This window comes from Tubulanus polymorphus, chromosome 7 (genome assembly GCF_964204645.1).
Source record: "Tubulanus polymorphus chromosome 7, tnTubPoly1.2, whole genome shotgun sequence".
In the NCBI taxonomy this organism is placed as follows: domain Eukaryota; kingdom Metazoa; phylum Nemertea; class Palaeonemertea; order Tubulaniformes; family Tubulanidae; genus Tubulanus; species Tubulanus polymorphus.
This window is the reverse complement of record NC_134031.1, coordinates 12,422,783-12,446,701: the sequence shown is the minus strand read 5'-3', so window position 1 is coordinate 12,446,701 and position 23,919 is coordinate 12,422,783. Positions and strand designations below refer to the sequence as shown.

Sequence of the window (23,919 nt, the reverse complement as noted above, 5' to 3'; positions counted from 1 at the left end):
GATCTTTTAATCCTTCATTGTCGACTTCCTGACATTTCTGCTCCAACATCTCAAAGAATGATAGACCTAACCCCAAAGATATGTGCAGTGGAGGAGGAACTAAATGGTCCAAATCGTCAATCCTCACTAGCATTTCCTTGCAAATGCTTTTTGTGTTTTGCCCTGGTTGCTGCTTTTCAGCATTAACATTATAATCGGCTACAGTTCTACACTGCACTACTATATGATCAGGTGTGTGTGGTTTACCATCACGTTTTCTCAGCTGTTCCAATCTAATTTCACACCAAAGGCATGGATAAGAAGCCGATGAACCCTGGTGGCCCATACATGTACACAGAAAAGCTAAATCGCCGATCAGAAAAAATCTTATAGCCAAAGTTCCTCTACTACATTCGACATATCTAATTTGTGGCAGTTGATCAAAGATTTTGCCAAATATGATCTTCATATTGCTGTAAGTATCGACAGCTTCGAAATATGAAATCAACTCGGTGTGATCGGTACTGTTTACTAGTGTACTATTTAGTACATACAGTACTAGCTTCGAAGAGCCACCACCTTTATCGGCTCCGATCTTTACCCAAATTTCATCATGAAAATGCTCATCTGTCACAAATTTTCCGGTGACTATCAAATTGTTAACAACGTATTCAAGATGTGATTTTAAATTCACTATGTATACATAGGGGACAAGTTTTTCTTCTAGAGTTCGGCATTGATCACTAAATTCATTTCGCCAGTGAATATATTCTGATCGATGTGATCACTGCGTTTTTTTAGTTCTGCTCGAATCTTATCTGATGAGGTAAACACCTTTACATTTTGACATTTCAAGTTACGGTCTAATTCTAGCATTTTGGTCATTGTAAGACGCAAATTCAGTTTCAAGTCAACTGACTGTTCAGGAGTGAGCTTAGTTCCTTTCATTTCTGGAAATTCATTGATTACAAGATTTTTTAGATTTTCATCTTTTTTCAACATATGTGCAACTAATTTAGCAGCCTCAGTGATACTTTGGTCTTTGGATGAAATAAATTGTAGTATTGATTTTGCTTTGGAAGCTCTCTTCTCAACAGTCTGTCGACTCTGAAATGGATGTGTTTGGTTTTTCAAGTTTGCAAAAATGATGTTCATTTGTTCGAGAACCTGATGGAATAATAGCTTTGAATATATGATCTAGAGAACCTTCCGATACAGTAAAAACATTATTATCCGTCATTAATTTTTCCAAGCGACTATTAATGATTTTTAAATAGCCATTTTCCTTTTCGACATTTTTCAGCTGTTCTTTTAATAAATTCAGTTGTTCCAGATAATCTTCAGATATGTCTGTCTGTGTCGTTTGTTCATGTACTGGTGTTGTGGCATCTTCACTCGCAAGAAGGTTTTCTGTGTCGTGTAGTTTATTGCCTTGTCCTAATGAAATTCAGAATATTTTCATTGCCTGTATTCATTTGTAGAGATTCATTTTTATTGTAATGAAATGACGGTCTGACAAGCATCGATGAAATTAAGTTAACGAGTAAAATTAAGTTTTTAAACTATGCCTAATTACTATGATTCATCGAATGCATACTGTTTCATTTGACTCTGAAGAAATTTGTGATCCCAATTTGTTTAAAGTTATTAGGCACAAATCCAAATGCAACTTCCAAAAATTTACTGCAAATGAACAACAATTTTCAGCTGAAGTCGAAGAACGTTTGACTTATGTACCACAAGTTAATAACAATTGATCTTGGAGTAACGATTTGACCATTAAATGATTGCTCCAAGTATAGATGAAATGTCAATTGCAAAGAAATGGAGTATACGATACCTTCTGGATACGGGAATTGAACGAAAATGAGACAGAACATAGAATCCTCTAACAATAATTACACGAACAAATTAGTAACTTTTGAATAAATTTAATTGTACTAAAAATCACAATATTTGTATCAATAACTTACTAGATAAAACTATTTGAACAATTTTTTTTTTATTTTTTCTCGAACTGCTTCCCTGGAAATATTTTTTTCGTTTGCTGGAACCAGACTTTGAGGAAAGACTTTTATCACTATCCATCGTCTTACAAAAAAACGCTGCCGAAAAACCTGTTTTAAAAAGTAAACAAACAATTATTAGACTTTTTTACTATCAAATGTATGACTAATTCACGAGACTTGAAATACTGACCAGATTCCGACCCGAGATTTGAAATAGTTGGTCCTACTAACTCGTGGTTCGAGACTCCGTACAAAATGTAGGTCGCCTTAATTACAAAAAAACGCTGCCGAAAAACCTGTTTTAAAAAGTAAAAGAATTATTAGGTTTTTTTACTATCAAATGTATGACTAATTCACGAGACTTGAAATACTGACAGATTCCGACCCGAGATTTGAAATAGTTGGTCCAACTAACTCGGGGTTCGAGACTCCGTACAAATGTAGGTCGCCTTAATTACAAAAAACGCTGCTGAAAAACCTGTTTTAAAAAGTAAACAAACAATTATTAGACTTTTTTACTATCAAATGTATGACTAATTCACAAGACTTGAAATACTGACCAGATTCCGACCCCAGATTTAAAATAGTTGGTCCAACTAACTCGGGGTTCGAGACTCCATCCGAATCTACATAAAATCCTGCCGCCAAACCTATTTTAGGATGTAAACGAAACAATTATATAACTGGCCTAACTAACTTGATAATTTCTCAACTTCCAACATCAATCATTTTGTTTTTTTCACTATTTATTGTAGTAGGCCTAGGCATGTCGTACCCTAATAGGGCTAGGCCTGTCAGGCTAGACCTGACTTCAGCCCCTGGGCTTCATTCAGGTCTTAACTTTAACGATATTAAGAGACCAGACTTATTTTTTGGATGTGCAAGAGTGACTAGTTCTTGTTCGAAGGAGGGGCAAGGCCTGGGCAGCTAGCGCTACGTAGGTTGTAGCCGCTGAAAAACGCCAAACTTAAAAAAGTCCTTAAAACGCAAAAACGAATGACATTCGCTAGCCACTCATGAGGTATCTAACCATATGTATCATATATCATCGGAAAGCTTATGGCACCATCTACATCGGTATGTTGAGATAATTTCGTTTTCCCAAACCCCTAAGAAATAATTAGCGAATATGTACCTCGAAAGTCGTTAGTTTTGGCCTTACCGGTTTTCAGCAGCCAACCAGGCGCAGACGACTGACAAATTTCAACTTGTGACTACTAATAGATCTTCAAAACCTGGTTGAGAATACATTAGAACGAAGTGGGCTCGAATCCCGTTGTCCGTTTTCTCTACGGAACTGCGCGCGTACAGCTGGTCGTATTCGGTTAGTTTTCTATGAGAATGAACAAAGCAGGTGCGCGCGCTTATTGTGCTGCCATCAATCGGTTTTCAAAAGAGGCTCAGAAAATCAATATTAATTGTTGACAAATTCTGTATCTACTCTACGGTCGTGATACGTTTTGAAAAAACTTTTACGTAGTTTTACCCAAATAAATTCTGACTCGTTTGCCGATAAGATCTGGAGGCCTTCTTTTAAGTGGGGCTTACAGTAAAGCAAAATGCCCCCGTATATACCTTTACCAGTACGATTTCTTGAAACGTGACTTAAATTGTGATAACCTTCTAAATGAACATCATCTGTTTGGTTGACTTTTGCTTCAAGTAAGCATATCAAGTCTTCTTTTAAATTTAGGGTGAAATGAATCTCATCTAGTTTACATTTTCTTGTATTGTCTTCATCTCTATAGATTAAGCTAAGTACATTCCAGCAGGAAAGAGACAGTCTATGACAAATTTTGTCAGACATGTAAATCAAATTTATTGTGAGAGATCAGTAAAAAAAAGAATAAAAAAGAATCCTACCACTACCAAATACACGCACAAATGAGCACCATTGCAAATAATACTATATCAAATGGATATGCCAAAAAAAATATTTGACATACAGTCGTACAAGATAAGTATAAAGCAGGGGCGTAGCAACAGAAACGATTGTACGGCGCTCGCCGTACCGAAATTTTTCTAACACATTGTTCAAAAATAAGTTGATTGAATAATTGATAAATTGGTTGCTACGCCTCTGTAAAGACAACCAGGTATTACAATAACAATTACACAACTCCCTTATAGAATTTTTGAAAAAAAATTAAAAAGTACTAAGATATAGTGATCAGAAAACTTTAAAGTTGATAAACACATTATATAATACACAATCGTAATTTATCGAGCCTGGCATATTTTTTTGAGTGTTACTGTTTTGACGCAAGAGCATTCGCGAGCATTTGCAGGAACTGATCCTCAGAGAAATGTTTTTTCTGACTGCTGATACTGTGCTCCCCTTCTTGGTCAATTCGGAACTTGTCTCGGTTTGGTAAATATTGGTGTATCATTTTTTCTCGGGGTAATCAGTTTAAGGCTTCGGATAAGGTTTGCAGCAAAAATATTCTGGTTCCCGCCAGCTTTACATGGCTTTGCGTGGATTAAATTGTCATTGTTAACCCAATAAATGTTCGCATGATTGCATAAGTCGTTGTAAACCGTTTCGTTAAAACAGTAGATACGGGAATTAAGATCCTTCCTCTCTGTAACCAGAGGGAGAGAGATAACAAGTTTAAGGTTATTCGGAAACTCTTTTACTCGCGCACAGATGTCATTAGCGAGATCGTTCGCTTGAACCCTATCTCTCAGATCATTGATACCTGTGTGTATAATATATATTTTGCTTCCGGTAAGTTCGCTCCAGTTGGAATGTTACTTATCTTTGGAGTTTTAATGAATTTCATCGATGGTTCCCCGTTTCTAGTAAGCCTTCGGGTATCAACAAATCAGCTCGCCTGGCCATCGTCCAGCGATCCTTGTCAGCTTCAGGCTTTTCAGAACAGGCTGCCTCCTTTATCGCAGGATCTAAGCGGCCATCAACAAGTACCATTTACGGTGCCAAATGGGGTCATTTTACGGATTGGTGTGCTGCAGGGGAAATTGATCCATGCTCACCCTCTGTAGCTCAATTGGCAGATTTTTTACTGCACCTATTTGTAGTAAAAGGTTTGCAGGTTATAACTATCAAAGGTTACCGCTCCGCGATTTCTCATACATTGCGTGCTTCTGGATGTCCAAATGTAACAGGGGATCATTGGATATCCCATTCATATTCAACCTTTTTTGGATTGAAAATATTAATGCCCTTTTTTCTTCTATTTCTACACCAAAGAAACTAAGTGCCCTTTAAAAGCATGAATAAAAGTGACAATTGTTGGCAATCCTTTAATTTCGTGAATGGCAGAGAGCCTTGTTGGCCTGCAATAAAATATTCTGAATGAATTGAATTGGTTTTTATGGAAATGTAAAAAAACGTACCTAGCCCTGGATGTGTAGTCCGGCACTTCTTTGCCTCACTCTCCAGCATTTTCTTCATTTATCATTTTTCTTTCTTTCTCTGGCATTTTGATTTATATAGCGAATCATTGAAAAAGATTTTTGTTCTCTTAAACACGTCATGTACAGATGTAAAACAGTTCTAAAGAGTACAACATATGGATTGCTGTGACAATAGAGCCATGCAGTACGTTCTGCCAAATGCTCAGAACCTGCAGCTGTAGACCAATGATGACTGTCATGGAGTAGAAGATTTGAATCCCTGTAGCGACATCAGATGATCAATCTTACCCCTCCCCCTCGAATTTCATCGTAAAACCCCTACTTCGTGCTTGAAAGCATGCCAGAGGCAATCATTTTTTCTCAGAGTTTAGAAAAAAATTATTTACTTTGATTTTTGAAGGGCACTTAAAAATTTTGACTGCCTGAAGGCATGGAAGGCAACCTGGATCGCACCTGCAAGAACCTTTAATTATAAGTTGCTGGAGAGGGTTAATTGATTGAAAAATAATGGCAGTGAAAGGATTAATGTGGATTCCTTTGTTTTTTCAGTGATTTCAAGGAATTAGATGATAAAGTTTGTGTAGTTTCTATTGTTGGTAAATCCCAGATTTTACAGCAAACCTCAAAAGCTTCATTTCTGAACAATTTAGTTGGTAAAACAGTTTTTGTGGTAAGTTTTTAGCCCACTTGTGACTTAAGTCCCAGCAGGCTATTGCGTTTACTTTTTGATCCCTTAGAAGTTTTCGAGGAAAATTTTGAAGACTCTTCAATCAATTATCTTGATGTTTTACATATATTTCTATGCCCAAAGGGTCCATCAGCACGAGAAAAATTGGGTCGATTGGACTCGAGATGGCCGTCCTGTGACCTTTATTGTGCCCAAAAATGTCCATTTTGGCCTGAATTCCGAGACCTGTAGCTTCCTTAAGGTTTGCCAATAAGTGTGCAGTTTTTAGCCTAAAGTATGTGGATTTCTTAATGTTTCACCTAATTAGCCAAGGCCCTGTATCAGAGAGTTAAATTCACTGATTAAATACGCTGCATAATAGGCGTGCTGATGTGAGAGTTCTGTCGCCTCAAATAAATATGGACCACTCTCCTTGATTTTGATGATTTATAGCAGCGCTATGCACCAAATTAAAATGCCATCTGCAGATTTTTGCTTAGCTGCTGTTAAGACAGCTGAGAGAAATTTAATGTCAATCGCACATTATCATCTCTAGCTAGTGTCTCTTTAAATCTCCCGACAAAAGCTTTGTCCTAAGCCGATAACCTCAATTAACGAGTCGCATTCATGCAATTCTTAAATTAGCAAAATAACACAAAGTCTTTTCACTGCTTACATGTACATGTCATACATGTACATGTAAATGTGATACATGTTGATGCGCCTGTAATCAATGAACAGGTATCTAAAGGGCCCACGGAAGCTAGCATTGGTTGGGTAGGCCAAACCCTGATTAGTTCAGGTGAAATGGCCCAGGTTCCTCTTGTGATAGTGAAAAGAATTGTCGATGTGGGAACTATTTTGGCAGCCTATTTTCTCTGCGCATGAACCTCTGTGAAGTGTGTTAAAGGAAGCCTTTGACAGTTTGCGCCCGGGCACTGATTGGCTAAATAAACAAATATGTTGAAATCTAAAAATCACGTTATTATTTAAGAATCCAGGCCTTTGTGATAAACAGGGTCTATGACGGGTAGTGAAAGAAGTGAATTTAAAAATTCCATTTACGGCTGTCAATAGCAGTAACGTACTGAATGAGGGTGTCTATTTGAGTCATCAGGGAAAACCCTCTATTCATATATTCATGATGTACCGGCAATCATGATGCAGTGTTGCGCGTGATAACTACGTTTTTTTTTGTTTGGTGACTAGGTTATCGAATCTACTAATACTACTCGAGGTCGTGTCACCCTAGAATCAATAAAAAAGTACATGTTTAGTGAGATCCTTTACTTAGGGTACGTAAAATTAAAAACCTTTATTCACATTTTATAAGTCCCTAAATTATGTCATGACATCTTAATTTCATTAAACAGATATTTGTTCAGAGGGTGACATTGCATTTTTTCGAAAAGTGATATTTCTTGTTCTAAAAATATAATTTGTGTGCATGTGTGGGCCTATTTGCATTCTTCGGCTTAAGCATGGAACTGAAACATGGAAGTCTGGGCGAAAAGTAATGAGATATTTCATCCTCGCTTGCCAGGGTTCGATTCACCAAGCCTACCATTCGCCTGCACAAAACAGGGTTTTGTAAACTGGCTAGGATTTTACATGGGGTAAGTGCAGATCCGCACCTCTCATGTTTAATGGTTTCCTCTAGATTACGATGAAGACAAGAAAACACTCTTGATATTAACTGATATATTTGTGTCCATAGTATGGCGGTTGCAGCATAAGAGAGGGAGTAGAAGCTGTACTGCATAACATGATATAATAGATATAGGTTATGATAGATGATCCTTATGGGATGACATGAGGCAGCTGAAGAGAGTTCGCCAATATATAACTTACATGGATATGTTACATCCCCCTCGTTAAGCAACATTTTAGGCTTAATGGTTAAAAATGATTATATAAGTTCTCTTTAATCTGGACACTTTATTAGGCCAGCCGTAGGCTGAGCCTATTACTATACAAATGGAGCGAATTTAAATGACATGGTTTCCACACAAAAGGCTCTTTTGCTTGCCAAGTGAGGGCATATTCGAACAAATCACGTATTTAAGCGTAATCCATTCTCGGAATCGTAGCGAGCAGAATTTTGAAATAGGGTCTCATAAAAATGTTTTCTGCATTTTTCACGAAAGTTAAATCGGGAAAATTTCAATTTTTTTCAGCCAATCAGGAAGTTGTGTCTTCCCTGTGATTGGTTTATCTGAAAATATCAGCAGCTGTTCACGTGAATTATCGCGATTTCATTACTGGCGCTTTTGCGCATGACGTCATGTATCAACACGCGACAATACTTCCGCGTTCGCTACGTGTTCGCTGATTGGCCCATTTACTGGGAAATTCCACAGAAGCCTAATGTGGTTTGTTACAAGCGCTGTGATTGGCCCGACCCGATTCTGGCATGGCTTTAGCTTAGTGGGTTCGAATCCCTTGACGGGTGAAGATGATGGATCCTATCAATATCTATTGAAACAAATAAGTTTCCCGGTTGGGCAGCCGCGGATATCTACCGGAAGTGTTCCGGTTCGATATTTCGAGGTTTCTTTGAATTTTGGAGTGATTTTGAAATCCGGTAAATACCAGCGGTAGATTGTGAAAACCCATTGCATGATATTTGTATTACTTAATCAACGAAAAGCGTTGGGGCCGCGCCAGGAGTTTTCGTGATTCAAGTAGCGCAATAGCCTACTTCTTCGTGTTCGTCCACCTCAATTTTCACTCCGCCGATCTCTGACACGGCTCTGTCCCCGTCGGCGCTGTGATTGCACTTTCGTACCACCAAAATTTTTTATTTCTATATCAGTGAGGTCTGGAGAATAAAAAAGTCAAAATTTGGATATCACATAGGCCTGATTTCATCGAATAAGTCGACCATGGTCGTTACGTTTCCGTACTTATTACCACCTAAAACCGTCTGAACAATTTTGTCACAACCAACATTTCGTTTACAGAAATCAGGTGTTCACGTGAATCCGCGGTATCGTCTACTGTTTTACTTCCGGGTTTTATTTTAAGATTTAAAATTGTATTTCAAGATCGATTTCTATGAAATCTTTAGTTGATTTGGTGTTTGGGAGGAATTTTTATTTGCTCTTCAGAAAATTCATCCTTGACAATTGCGCAAGGTTCGCGAAAAAAAGGTTTTACCAAATCGGGTGTATGACCTTGATATGCTAATTAGCTATGTGCCCGAATTGCAAATTCAATCAAATTTTATTCTGCCAAAAAATGTTAAATACAATTCGCTTTCCGAGAGTTAATGGTATGCTGCATGGAACTAAGTTGTTTTGAGATGGGTCTTGAAGCTATTGAGGTCGAGAGATAACCATCTAGATAGTTCGTGAGAGTTCCAAAGTTTTGAAGACGCTTCAAGGTAATGTCTTGATATTTGTTTTATACGTGTATCTACCCTAGACACATCTTCAGGCCAAAAACTGGCCCTGTCAGATTCAAGATGGCCGACTGGCAGCCATTGTTGTTCGCCAAAATCAGCACTTTTTACACATTTTTGAAGTTTTCGAGGGAAATTTTGAAGACACTTTTATCAATAACCTTGATCATTCGTATATATTTGTATCCCCCGAGGGCCCATCGGCATGAGAAAAATTGAGTCGATCGGACTCAAGATGGCCGTACTGTGACCTTTTTTGTTCCCAAAAATGTCAATTTTGGCCTGAATTCTGAGTACTGTAGCTTTCTAATGGTGCGCCATGTTTCATTGCAATTTGTAATGGGTATTCTTTGGAAAGGGATCTTTTATATCCGGGAGGGTATTTTTGACCAGGCAATTATGACGCACTTGGCAGCCATCTTGGGGTCATCAGTACTCATTCGTAGGTGGAAAAAAGTTTTTCCACATCATAATTGATACTTAAGCATATTTTGCTACTATAATCAATTGGAAAGTTGTAGCTCATTACATGTTCTATGATCGAGGTGAGTTTCAAGCTCATTGGTTTTTTTATGGCCACCAGGGGGCGTTGAACAATACAATAACTTAGTATTTCTATATTACATTCGTTCCTGCTGTCTGTGTTAACACACGATTTTACTATGTAAATGATATTGAGCAGGGAGTGTATATTGATAAATATAACCCACAGATTACATCATTTATAAAAAGCAAATCTGACAGGCTGGCCATTGTGCCCCTTGGGGCTCTTGTAATTATTATTATTTTTACTTTATTTCCTGCATAAATCATAACATAATATAGTCCTGTACATCAGTTTTCTAAGATGAATATGATTATATGATCATTATAAAATGTTACAATATATCAGTTGGACAACATATAGAAGCAAGGCTTGTTGCATATGCTGACCCCAAAAAAAATAGTTACAGATGATAGATTGAAAAAACAAACAACACAAAAAAAAGAAGCATTTAAGAAGCATAACTACACTAAAAAAAAGTTATGCATGCTAAGAAAAAATGGTCACCTAAGCTGTTGCAAGTTAAATACCATTGGAAAAACATTCTGATAAGAGGACAATAGTTTAGTTTTTAATTTTACTCTTGAAGAGAGAAGAAGCTGTCTAAATTGTTCAAAATTTTTGGGCCTTTTACATTGAGTGAAAAATACTTAATATTTGAGTTATAGCGGTCTATTAGTAAATTGTTGTTTGATTTAAAGCGAGTGTTGTATGGATTTCTATTTTCTGAAAATAAATTACGAAAAAAATCTGGTAATTTACCATTTACATGTAAATATATGAAAATTGAGCTATTTGAAAGGTATTAATGTCAGCCAATTTCAAACTTTTACTGGACTTGAAAAGAGGTGAGGTATGGGCCAAAAAGTTGGATTTACTTATGATACGAACAACTTTCTTCTGTAGCAGATCCAATTTCTGAAGCGATGAAGGGTAAGTATTGCCCCATCAATTGTTACAGGTCGCTGAGGTGGCAGTTTACAAAAGAATTATACTTTTGTATAAAACATTATTAGGTAAATAACTACTTAGTCTATGAAGGATACCAACACAGCAAGATACTTTAGAAGTAAGTTGATGAATCTGAGTTTCCATGATAGTTGATCATCAATTTGAATTGCGAGGAATTTAATGTCAGATACTTTCAAGATATTGATATCATTAATAGAGATTAAAATTGGCTGTTTTATTTTGACTCTACTAAAAACCAAAAAATGGGTTTTCGATAAGTTCAGAGAAAGTCTGTTTGCCCTAAACCAAACATCAAGTTGGGCTAGTTCTTGATTAATGACCGCGATTAAATGAGGTAAGTTTTTATGACTGGCAAGAGCATTAGTGTCATCCGCAAACATAATAAAATCAAATATTTTGGATGCATTCGGTAGGCCATTAATATAAATGAGAAAAAGAATCAGACCCAAAATTGAACCTTGTGGAACTCCACATGTGGAAGAACAAGCACCATTGAAACATACCTTTTGAGACCTGTTGCATAAATAATTTGAGAACCATGTGAAAGGGATACCCCTGATTCCATAGTGACTGAGTTTGGAAAGGAGAATTTCATGATCTTTTGTGTCGAATGCACGCGATAAATCCGAAAATACCAATTGTTGAATATGCACTGTCTAATGAATCACTGATATTGTTGACTATTGCTGTTATTGCCATGTACGTAGAATGGTTTTTCCTGAAGCCGAATTGGCGTGGCGACAAAATTTCATTAACATCTAGAAATTTGACAAGCCTTGTAAATAATTTTTTCTAATATTTTAGATATTGAAGGTAAAATCGAAATGGGCCTATAGTTACAAAATTTGTGTATATATCCACTTTTGTAAAGGGGTAGAACTTTTGATATTTTGAATCAGGTATGACTCCAGTGAACATGCTTGAATTGAATATTGAGAGATTGAATATATGAGCCAGCGGTATTGATATGACATCAATAACACACTTGAGTACCTTTTGCCATCACAGCCTGCACTGTGTTGAATTGGTCAAAGAAGGAAGTGTAGGCTTGATTTGGATCTGTATAGCTATAAATGTGAGACCAATCATGTGACATTAATTTGCGCTTGAAAGAGGCAATTGTGTAATCCGAGATATTTTGATAGCTGACAAACTTGGGCTCTTTATTTCTTGATTTCAAATTTGACATCGTGGTGAAAAGAGGGAGGTATCAGAAATCTTATGAAGAAGGACACCCGAGAACATGGCATAATTTTGATAGCAGTTAGTACGAATGCTATCAATTGAGGTCGACGATTTATTTGTGACACGTTTTATTAATGAGGGGTCGAAATGAGTTAGACAAAGAATTTGAAAGGAATATTTCGGTTGGTTTATGAGTAGCTGGATTGAGTAGATTAATATTAAAATCCCCCATGATGAAGCATTTTGAATATTTGATTGATTCTGAAAAGTCGGAGTTAAAATCCATAAACTTCGGACCGGTAGCCGGTAGACGACACCTAATAAAAAGTTAAACTTATTATCTGTAGACTTCACCAAAGAGACTTTCAAAAGGTTGATAGCTGACTGATACGTCTTCACTATTTGAGAATTTCAAAGAATTGTGAATGTAGAGACCTAGACCGCCACCTTTTTGATCACTTCTATTCTTGAAAATAGCCTACTAGTTTACCCTTCTAATTAAAAACATTGCTGAATTACAAGGCCATCATTTGTCCAAGTTTCCGACAGTCCAATGATTTTGAAGGTATGATCCATGGAATTTAAATGTATTTTAAGGTTATCAAAATCCTTATTGATGCTTCTTATGTTCAAATGAAACATCAGGGCATCAGGATTTACATTCAAAGTAGACAAAGAATTATAGTGGGAACAATTGATGTCTGTAAATGGCTCTTTATTGAGCTCCGTATCGGAACTAGGCTTTGTTAAAATATGAAAGTTCGTAGATTCATAATAATATCATTTGATGACGGGTTTTCTGAGCTGTAACTGCATTCCTACTACCATCATCCTCCCTCGGAAGGGATTCGAACCTGATGGCATCGCTACACACAGCCACAACACGAACCCCTGCCACAGTAGACCAGATGCGCAGGTACATGTGCAGCTGTGCCGCACGAAAACTAGCGGCACCAATCAGATTACTCATTGTATAGTCGCTGAGGTAGATTTCACAGAAGAACTATAAATGAGAAAACCTGGACTAAAATAAAATAGGACTTCATGGCTGATAATGCCATCATCCAAGCTGCGCATGTGGCTGCGCATTCGGTCTAGTGTGGCAGGGTTTCGTACCTATCGGGTCATGATGCCATAAGGTTGGAATCTCTGCCTGAGGATGTACTGTCGTAGAACATTGGCTGAACATAGTTTGGCTGAACATAGTTTTGTCACACAATCATATGGAGAGTATGGGTGACAATCCCAGCCTAAAAGACTGTGTTTAGTTACGCGTAGTAATAAAGCTGTGTTAAAGAAATCTGCGCCATGAAGTCATGCGCAGACAAAAACGCCCCCAGGTGATCAAATACAAAAACAACAAATAACCTTGAAACTCGCCACAACCATAGAACATGTCATCAGCTACAATTCTGTTATTGTTTGTGATAACAAAATATGGAATATGCCTAGGTACCAATATAATATGGAAATACTATAGTTTCTACTATTCAACGCCTTTGGTGACCATGCAAAACCCAATGACCTTGAAACTCACCACAATCATAGAACATGTCATGAGCTACTTTGCAATTGATCATGGTAACAAAATATGCCTAGACGTATCGGCCCCACTCCGTGCGGTGGCGCCACCCCGCAGGATTTACGCAAAGCAGCAGAACACAAACACGGCCAATCTCTCAATTTTCAATGATAGAAATCGTGTGTGCATTTCAATTATTTCGGCTGTTAGGGTTTTAAGGCACAATATAAGTTGATGATGTGATATGGCGATGTTAATTAATGATAATTCCGCAGTGAAGCTAGTCACAAACGGTGCCGATTGAGTGTATAGCTGCCAAAAACACTGAAATGTGCGTAGTTGCGTAACTATTTGCAGTGAATTGCAGACGAAACATGAAGCCTTAACGGCCGTTTGAAAAAAAATTATACCAATCGCAATTGTAAAATAAAAATGAGATAGAACCTAAGTTAAAATTCTGGCCATTTCTAAAACGTTATTAATTATTATTACTAATTTTTAGTCAGTGCGGAACGTTTAGTTTTCCAACAATACTGAGGGGTGGTAGGTAGTCATGCAATTCAAGTCATCATTTATTACACGTTACTACCGTGTTGTTGAAAATCTCGCGAGTCCTGGATCAAACCCCATTGAACAATGTGATCTGTGTGCTGGCCACAAATGCACACAGATCACACTACAATACCCATTACACACTCCAGTACCCACAGCTTTCATATATCCATCCAAATATTTAGTGGCTTTCTTCCTGGGAACCAATATAATAAGGAAATACTAAGTTATTCTGTCATTCAATGCCCCCTGGTGGCCATGTACAAACACCAACGACCTTGAAACCAATAAGCTGCCGTTCATTCAACGAAAAATGAAACAAAATGCATTTGCGCGCGATAGAGAGCTCAGCCTCTCATAGACACAGTCAGTAGCGCTGTCAATCAAACTTGCCGCGTGCTTATTGCTGATTGGCTATTTCCGCATTCTAGAGGCATAGATTAAGCGAGAAGCCTGTAAAATAGTATCAACAATTCATTTATTAATGGATACAAATTACAAAATGAAAAATTTTCATGGCCCAACATAAGTGATATTCAGCTTATCAAGACACAGCTTTTTTGGGATAATTACTTGAAGACCAGCTGGGGGCAATCTGGCATCATGTCAATCAAAGCAAAGCAGCTAATTATAAACCGAGTTATGTAAAAAACAATATATTGTAATATCTCGTATAGTCAGGACAATGTTTCACTGTAAAATTAAGTAGGTTTTGTCCCTGAGATTCTTGTAAATGTCCCTGAAAATGTGGCTGGGTATTTTTGTCCCTGACAGTTCTAATAATGTCCCTGAAGAAATGACTTTTACAAGATGTCCCTGACACAGACCTGCCAACCCGTACGGTTTCTCCGTATTTTCATAGGGCTGTGGGCTTTTGTGTACGGTGTTATGGTCACTCTCATTTTAGTACAGCCTACAATTGGGAGTGGAATGCTATCAGCTATTCATCTTATCAACAGTGGCATTGTGTTCATGATTTTGTCAGTATTGATTCTGTTTATTAGCTCCACAGCGTGGCAGCTCAATAATGTAATTGCTAATAATAGTCTACACACACAGACACGCTTATATGTCGCTAGTACAGCTGGGATTCCCTGCGATAAATAGAGAACATGCAATAGTGATCAATAGAGAACATGCATGCTGTATTGGAACACCACAAAGATGCCCTGACGGGCGCATAGTTTAATTTAATTCAAGTATAACAGAATCTTGAAATTACTAGTATGATAATATCCTTATCAATCATAGATTGTAATAAGGGCCTATGAATTAATATGGTGATAAGATTTAGAACACTATCTATTGAAGAGTTTATTCAGCATATTCAATTGATTATTTTTCAGTTTATTCAATTGATAGTTTTAATTCGGTAACACATTTTGACTTGAAAAAATTGCTTGAATTAGATACTGTGAAATATAGAAACCAAATTTGTTATAAAATTAAAAATTTTTTTTTTTTTTAGTTTGATATGTTAACATTGATAATTATTTAGTTCTAACATAAGTGATAGTACTATGGTTTAGTTAGACATTTTTTTAATGAACAGAACTGGAAGCTTTTTCCCGGGTCGTGTCACATGTGAAAAAATACGGACAAACACAAGAAAATACTGACAAACTCAAAAATTTGTACTGACAACATATTTCTGGGTTTGGCAGGTCTGCTGACAAAATTTGAATATGTCCCTGATTTAGATTTTTTTGATGGGTTTCGTCTTTAGACGAACCCATCTATGGCATCATCGTCATGTCTGTCTGTCTGTGGATGTTTCTTAATGATTTAAGCTGTTTGTGTGGACCGATAATTCTATAAATTGGTACATATATTCTGTACTTGGTGTAGATGGTGTAGCTTGGTTCATATTTGATTTTGAAGTTTATAAGTGCTCAAATTTGGTTTTAAAATAATCAACGGTACTCGTTAGTTCAACCCGCTGAAGCGCGTTACTACGGTGACGCTCGATACACTCGCTGTGTGTGTGTAACACAGAACATGCTTGTACATAGAGATATTTATCGTACAGCGCGCGCGCTAATCTAGTATAACGCCTCTAGCGCGATATTCAGCGCTAATGCCGAGAGACTGGGGAGTGTTCCGGACACGACTACGCAGTGAATTTGGATAAGGCCGGATCATTCTTTGCAGTTCAGACAGTCGCTTCTCTTTACGTAAAAACCGGCATAAATTAATTGGCCAGCTGAGATTTCCGCCCCGATTATATCACTCGAATTTACTAAGTACGGGAGCTTCAATCACAGTCGCAAGAAATATTGATGACAAAGTCGCAGTTTAATTACGTTCCACAAAACAAACGAGGCATTTCGATGAATAGAGTTTATTTAATTTGAAAAAAACATCATTTAAACACCGAAATGATATCAGCCCACCAGGTAGCGTGCATCCACTATTTTCCGCAGTGATAACATCACACAGTTTACCCCCGAGATCCGTGTTTTGATAACTATCAGTGTTTTGATAGCTGATAACTAATCTTAAGTAATTAAAGATGGCATAATGTGTCATCAATTGAACCCATGATCATTTTTATGCCCTTTTGTTAGCAATCGTTGGAGCCCGGCTATCTTGTGTTTTTATTTTGCAACACTTATGATTTTGATATTTTTTAATACTTAGTGCATGACACGAGTCGATTGCATTGTCAGCAATAACGCGTTATCCGTTAACCATTTATGTATCAATTACGTGTAGTAATAGATAACGCTCCCACGAAGCAGATTAGTGTTTTTACCGCGTGTTCACAGACATGCATCAACAGACCCACATTTTAATTGTTGAATGGTCATGCGAAGACATGGTGTCACGTTAAAAAACGTTTTAAACTTGGGCCTAAATTGCTGTCAGGTTTTTAATACACACACACACATTGCTATGTTCACGGATGCGCCTGAGTAAATTGCGCCCGGTTTCACCAATATATATTTTGTTACAAACTTTACAGGAAATTTTATAAATTGTTTGCCTTGATTATTGGTTGCTTGTTTCCACTCATTCACTGATTATCGCCTTTCATGTTCCTTCTCTTTGTTTTTATCTGATTACCCCTTAGCTTGTCCTCACATTTTAATCACTTTAATTTGTGTCTTTTGTTTTTAAATTACTTTAATCTATATTGCCCCTAGTTTGGCTTACTTTACTTACTTTATTATTGTTTTCCAGCCGTTATGTCATTACTTTAATATATTCCCTTTTCAACATTTTAATGACTCACTCTGTTTCTATTGTTTTGGTCTTGTATAAATATCTTGTAATATTCCCCTGTTCTCAGTACGCCTGATGATGGCTCGTTATCATCTTAGACGGATATTGTGTATCTTCTCGTCTTGTCATGATCGAGTATTTTCTGTATCCACCTTAGCTCTAACAAATTGTAGCCTGCTGTACATTTTTAAGTGTAGATGAGGCAACATTGTTTTATATCGAAAAGTCCTGCTACAATAGATATTACTTATAATTTGCAATGGTTATTATCTTAAAGAACTAAAAGTTCCAAGTGTTCCAATCTTTTACCAACATTGTTACAACTGTTAAAAATGTTTTTGTGGACAGATTACCTGTTATTTGGCCTTCATGAAATGGTTAACTTTTCGTAAAAAGATTAGATATAGGAATATTTTCTAAAAGATTTTCAATAAGTTATTCAATTGCCTTACATTTTTTCACCTCGGAGGAGTGTTCTGCCATTAAGAGTGTTTCAGTGATGTGTACTTCGATACTGGAATGATTGGACAGAGCATCTAACATAAACCGAATAATTAGCCAGAAGGTTTTAGCGGGTTATTAGCCCTGAAAAAAGAATTATTGGGCTCTTTTGTCTTGTTCGCTGTCGAGGCCGAAATGATTAAGCCCTTCTACTAGGAAAGACAAACATTATGTTGATAGAAATTAGTTACGTCTCCTAAGTCACTGCAGTCAATAGAAATATCGATAGAAATACTTACTGTTTTCAACATTTGGCTACTCTTTTCCTTAAAAATGTAAAAAGTATTTTTCCCAAGTATGGTGATCTCACCCATTTATACATGTATCTTTCCATTACATTATAACCGAAGCTTCAAGGTCCATGGGCATCTTGTATAGTAAGCATAGCACTTTGCAGTGCCAATTCACATGTTTCTATTAAAATTTCTTGGTTCGATTGGAGACATGTTATGCTTTTTAATTTTATTTAATCTTCCTTTGAACTTCCGCCAAAAACGATGTTGAATTAAGTTGTGTTTTCCTCAATCAACTAATTCAAAAAACAAGTTTTCCACCGAAAGTCATGATAATGATCTAAAGACCTCAATCAAATGAAGAAAATATGAAATTGATTGAAAGACAGGTCTTTGGGCCATATCTTATAATTTTTGACATCACAGGGGCTCTTGTTGGGAACATTAATATGACATAGATTGGGAAGTGATTTTTTAAGTCCGATCGTATCCGTCCAATAAGTTGATAATTTTTTGGGGTAAAAATCTGAAGCTAGAAAATCGGCTTTTTCGTCGGAAAATACAGTATATGTTGTTATCTAAAGATAAAATCCCACTATTTACAGATTAAAAGAATTTAAAAACCAGAATTTATTAATTCAATCAAAAATATATAAAAGACACGACGTGTCGATCTCACCCTAGAGATCATCGTCAGGTGTGAGATTAAGATTAAAAACGGGGGTATATATACAGAGGAGGACAGGTTAATTGAGTAAATTGGTGAGTGAGTAAATGATTAGTGTTTGGCAAGGCATGAAGTAATATACTTAGAAAGAAGGGAATTATGCGAAGAAAAGCCATTATTTAAATTGGAACTAATATCTGAGTGACGAGTAATTAGGGCAGACTCAACTATGTGGCGTTTAGTGTAATTGCTGGAAGTTTAAATAATTTCGACTTTATCAAAATTAAAACGATGACCAGTGTTCCAAACGTGATTGGCTACGCCACTAGCCGGTTTTTTATTTATTATATCGTTTTTGTGTTCCGAAATTCGAGTTTTTAAATCACGACCAGTTTCTCCAAAGTAAATTTTATCACAGCCAAAACAAGGAATTTTGTAAACTCTGCAGTCCAAAGGTTTAGATTGATTGTTTTTAACCAAAGTCTTACTAATTTTGTTTTCATACGTGAAAATGATTTGTTTATCCAATAAAGGGAGAGAGTGACGAAACTTTTCCAAAACAGGTACATACGGAAATACAATGAACTCTGAAATGTGTTTTTTATTTTCTGGAGGTTTAGAATTGAAGAAAGTACGTTTAGCCTTAAAAATAGCGATTTTCAAAATGTGATCAGGGTAAGCCAATTTTCTAAGAGAGTTGGATATATGTTCAAATTCAGCCGAAAGGAAGGTTTCATCCCAGATCCGTAGTGCACGGAGAAAGAGGTCTTGAGCGAGACCAATTTTGATAGATTTAGCAGTAAATGAAAAGAAGTGAAGGTATGCCTCGGCGTTGATAGGTTTACAGTAGACTGAGAATATCAAATGAGAAAATTTATTGTGAATTAGAACATCTAAAAACGGAATTTGGTCATTTTGTTCCCATTCAAAATTTTTTGTTCCATCTTTTCCTTGAACACTTTGAATCCGAAATTCTCCCTAAGTACGCTGGCTCTAAACCTAACTTTTGGATTAGATATGTTGATGACATTCTGTGCTTAGTTTCTGATAATTTTGATCTTACCTCTTTTATCGACTTCATCAACTCCCAATATCCATCTTTGAAATTCACTTTTGAATGGGAACAAAATGACCAAATTCCGTTTTTAGATGTTCTAATTCACAATAAATTTTCTCATTTGATATTCTCAGTCTACCGTAAACCTATCAACGCCGAGGCATACCTTCACTTTTCGTTTACTGCTAAATCTATCAAAATTGGTCGCGCTCAAGGCCTCTTTCTCCATGCACTACGGATCTGCGATGAAACCTTCCTTTTGGCTGAATTTGAACATATATCCAACTCTCTTAGAAAATTGGCTTACCCTGATCACATTTTGAAAATCACTATTTCTAAGGCTAAAGGTACTTTCTTCAATTCTAAACCTCCAGAAAATAAAAAACACATTTCAGAGTTCATTGTAGTTCCGTATGTACCTGTTTTGGAAAAGTTTCATCACTCTCTCCCTTTATTGGATAAACAAATCATTTTCACGTATGAAAACAAAATTAGTAAGACTTTGGTTAAAAACAATCAATCTAAGCCTTTGGACTGCGGAGTTTACAAAATTCCTTGTTTTGGCTGTGATAAAATTTACTTTGGAGAAACTGGTCATGATTTAAAAACTCGAATTTCGGAACACAAAAACGATATAATAAATAAAAAACCGGCTAGTGGCGTAGCCAATCACGTTTGGAACACTGGTCATCGTTTTAATTTTGATAAAGCCGAAATTATTTAAACTTCCAGCAATTACAGTAAACGCCACATAGTTGAGTCTGCCCTAATTACTCGTCACTCAGAAATTAGTGCTAATTTAAATAATGGCTTTTCTCCGCAAAATTCCCTTCTTTCTAAGTATATTACTTCATGCCTTGCCAAACACTAATTATTTACAAATTCACCAATTTACTCAATTAACCTGTCATCCTCTGTATATATACCCCCGTTTTTAATCTTAATCTCACACCTGACGATGATCTCTAGGGTGAGATCGAAACGTCGTGTCTTTTATATATTTTTGATTGAATAAATAAATTCTGGTTTTTAAATTCTTTTAATCTGTAAATAGTGGGATTTTATCTTATTATCCGTTCACCACGTTTGAGTGTGGTTATCGTTCTATGTTGTTATCTTACCGTGCTGAAAATGAAATTTCCTTTGATATCTGGAAAATCCAGACATCTGAATTGGCAATTTAGAAAATCCATTGAGATCACAACTCTGAAACGTAGTCAGCATAAACACATGACCACCTGAGATCAAGAAATCAATTAACTCAATATATTTATGAAGATGATCTTTTGACCCGGGGTAGCGTTCATATTTTGGGGGTATGTAATATAACAAACATTTTTATGTCCTAATTAATGACAGGTAAATGTCAAGCAAGCGCTGAGAGGTAGCGTTTTCAGCATGTATTGTGTAAAAAATGTTCCTAGTTCATAGCATTCCAACAACCTGCCAATCATTCTAGTGACTGCTGTTATCTTATTTCTCAGTGTAGTATATTATGCTATTTGATGTATGCTGTATATTGTTGACCCCCTTTTCATTTGGCGAATATGATATTGTCATCTCATAGTAGTTTATCTCATTTTTCAGAATGAAAATAATGATGGTTTCCGAGAACCAAAAGAGCAGGTGAGAATTTTCTAACATGCTTTGTATTGGGAAACACAGTTATAGGCCTATTACGAAATCTGAATCAATATAAGCCAAGGCCAAATTCGCTTTATTGCCTTAAAAATTTTTATATAAGCATGTAATTCAAGTTTGCTACGATGCCGTCTGCTTTCTGCCTTAGTTTATACTAGCTGAATATCCGTCTTCGACGGGTTTTGAATGAGTTCTATCCCATTCCATGCTCTATCCCATTCCATACGCTTGGGAGCCTGCAACATTTTGATTTGATTTTGAAATGATTTTGAAAGATTAAGCTTAGGGAGTATAATTGGCGTCATGCCTGCTGAAAAATACTGGGTCATGTACATTGAGAAATTCAAATATCATACTAAGACATATAATCTAAGACGTATATTTTTACTGAAATTTAAAAAGATGATTACATAACTAATGTACATGTACGTACCTATTTATGTATATTATATTTTGTAAATGTACATACCTGTAGATCAAAAATATCAGGATAAACAACATTAACTGTCTGTGTGTTGTTGTCACATGCGTGGTAATACAGGTTTTTGTGATCACCAACTCTGGAACATGCAACATATAGCTGTCCATGTGAAAAACAGGGTGGGTCAGTGATAGTCCAGCAACTCTTAACGTTTGTCCCTGTGATTTGTTGATTGATATGGCGCATGAATGTATAACAGGAAACTGGAGGCGTTTAAATTCAAATGGTGAATCACTGGATATAAGAGGTATTCGGGGTATCAATACATTTTCTCCATGGTATTCACCAACACTTATTACAGCTTCAATCAGGTTCTGATGTAATGTCTTAATTATCTGGTGCCATTACGCAATTTTGGAGCATTCAGGTTACGTAGCAGCATGATCGGTGTGCCTGGCTTCAATTCCAAACGTGCTCAATATCAGGCACAGTATCAATAGATCTATATATGGTAGAATCACTGGGAATCTGTTGTAATAGGTTAAAATTGATATCACTCACTGCATCATTTCTGGATGCTAGTATAGCACGTTCCGATAGCCACTGATGATTTATATATTCATTTCTAAAGTTTGGGAAACAGATTCTATCAGCTGATTCCTTGAATGAACGCAGAGACCAAAATCAGATCTCAACTTCACTCCACAATGGAGATGACTTTAGGGAAGCATTTACTTGATCTACCATGTACCTCAACGCACAATAGGCAATGTCTGCCGAAAATCTCCAGCTAAAAGCACAGTTATTCCTCCCATGGGCTTTTCAGTTTGTCGCAAATCACGGAATGTTACATCAATTGCATGTAAGGCGTTCTTAGGTGCCATTGTACACTCATCCCACACGATGAGACTTTCTGTCTCAACAACAACAATGCCAGACCAGATGTAGCAGAAATGTTACATGTAGGATGTTCAACTGTAGCAAGATTAATAGGGATCTTGAAAGTGGAATTGGCCGTTCTTCCGCCTTTCAGGAGTGTAGCTGCGATACCAGAAGATGCTACAGCCAAAGCTATTTTGCTGGTGGAACGAATCTTGGCAAGGATCAAATGTAAAAGGTAGGTTTTTCCTGGGCCGCCCGGTGCGTCCAAGAAAAATATTCCAGATCTATCATCTAATGATTCAATAATAATATTGTAACAGGTCAATTGATCGGCTGTAAAATTAGGCAAACGAATGTTGATAAGGCTCTGTAGTTCAGTCTGGTTGTAGCTAGTCTCCCAAGTGATTTCTCCGTTGGTGGAAATGTCATCAATTCTGGTTTTAGGAGGGCTATAGTACTACTGTCTACTGTTTTACCACCTGGAAATGATGTAAGTTTGTCTTCCACAGCGTTCAGGGCACAGTGGAAAATACGCTCATTGTATTTAATATTAAGATCAGGATTTGAGGCTTGCATTTCATGATGAAAATTCTTCAGACATTGCCTGTTTGTAGTTATTCCAAATTGTAACTGGATTAGACTTTCAACAGGCCAAGAGCGTTACATACCTCTCGGTGTGTACCATGTACAAATCCATGTACTGTTCTCAAAGGGTCAAAACTTGTTGGGCCTTTTATTGTATGTAGCAGCAGTCGCAGATAGTTACATTCCTCATTACTCCGGTGAACTGTGTACTCTCTGCCCAAGGTAACCGATGACATTATGCCTATAGAGTTTGGTACAGTGTTTCCTTGACGACGTCTTTGCCATTTCTTTGAGGTAGACACTTATGTGAAGAATTCCAGGACCTCATTATACAATAGATATTGTGCGAATTCATCGGTAGCACATAGTTTGAAGAATGCCGTAAGTGTGGTTTCTGGTGCACTCTGAGCTTAAACGAAAGGAGTTCCCTCGGTAAAATAAACTCTCTGGCCATTTTCAAGGTGAACCTGAAGATGCGTAACAGGCTGAAAACTTT

General features: G+C 36.8%; 1 protein-coding gene across 1 annotated transcript in view; it reads left to right on the top strand.

Annotated features, from left to right (window-relative positions):
* LOC141909162 (nonsense-mediated mRNA decay factor SMG8-like) overlaps window positions 1-23,919 on the top strand; it is a 288,966-nt gene that overhangs the window by 8,821 nt on the left and 256,226 nt on the right. The window contains exons 2-3 of the mRNA XM_074799548.1: window positions 5,916-6,036; window positions 21,482-21,520. Coding sequence (XP_074655649.1) covers window positions 5,916-6,036; window positions 21,482-21,520 — 160 coding nt within the window. The remainder of the gene's footprint in view (window positions 1-5,915; window positions 6,037-21,481; window positions 21,521-23,919) is intronic.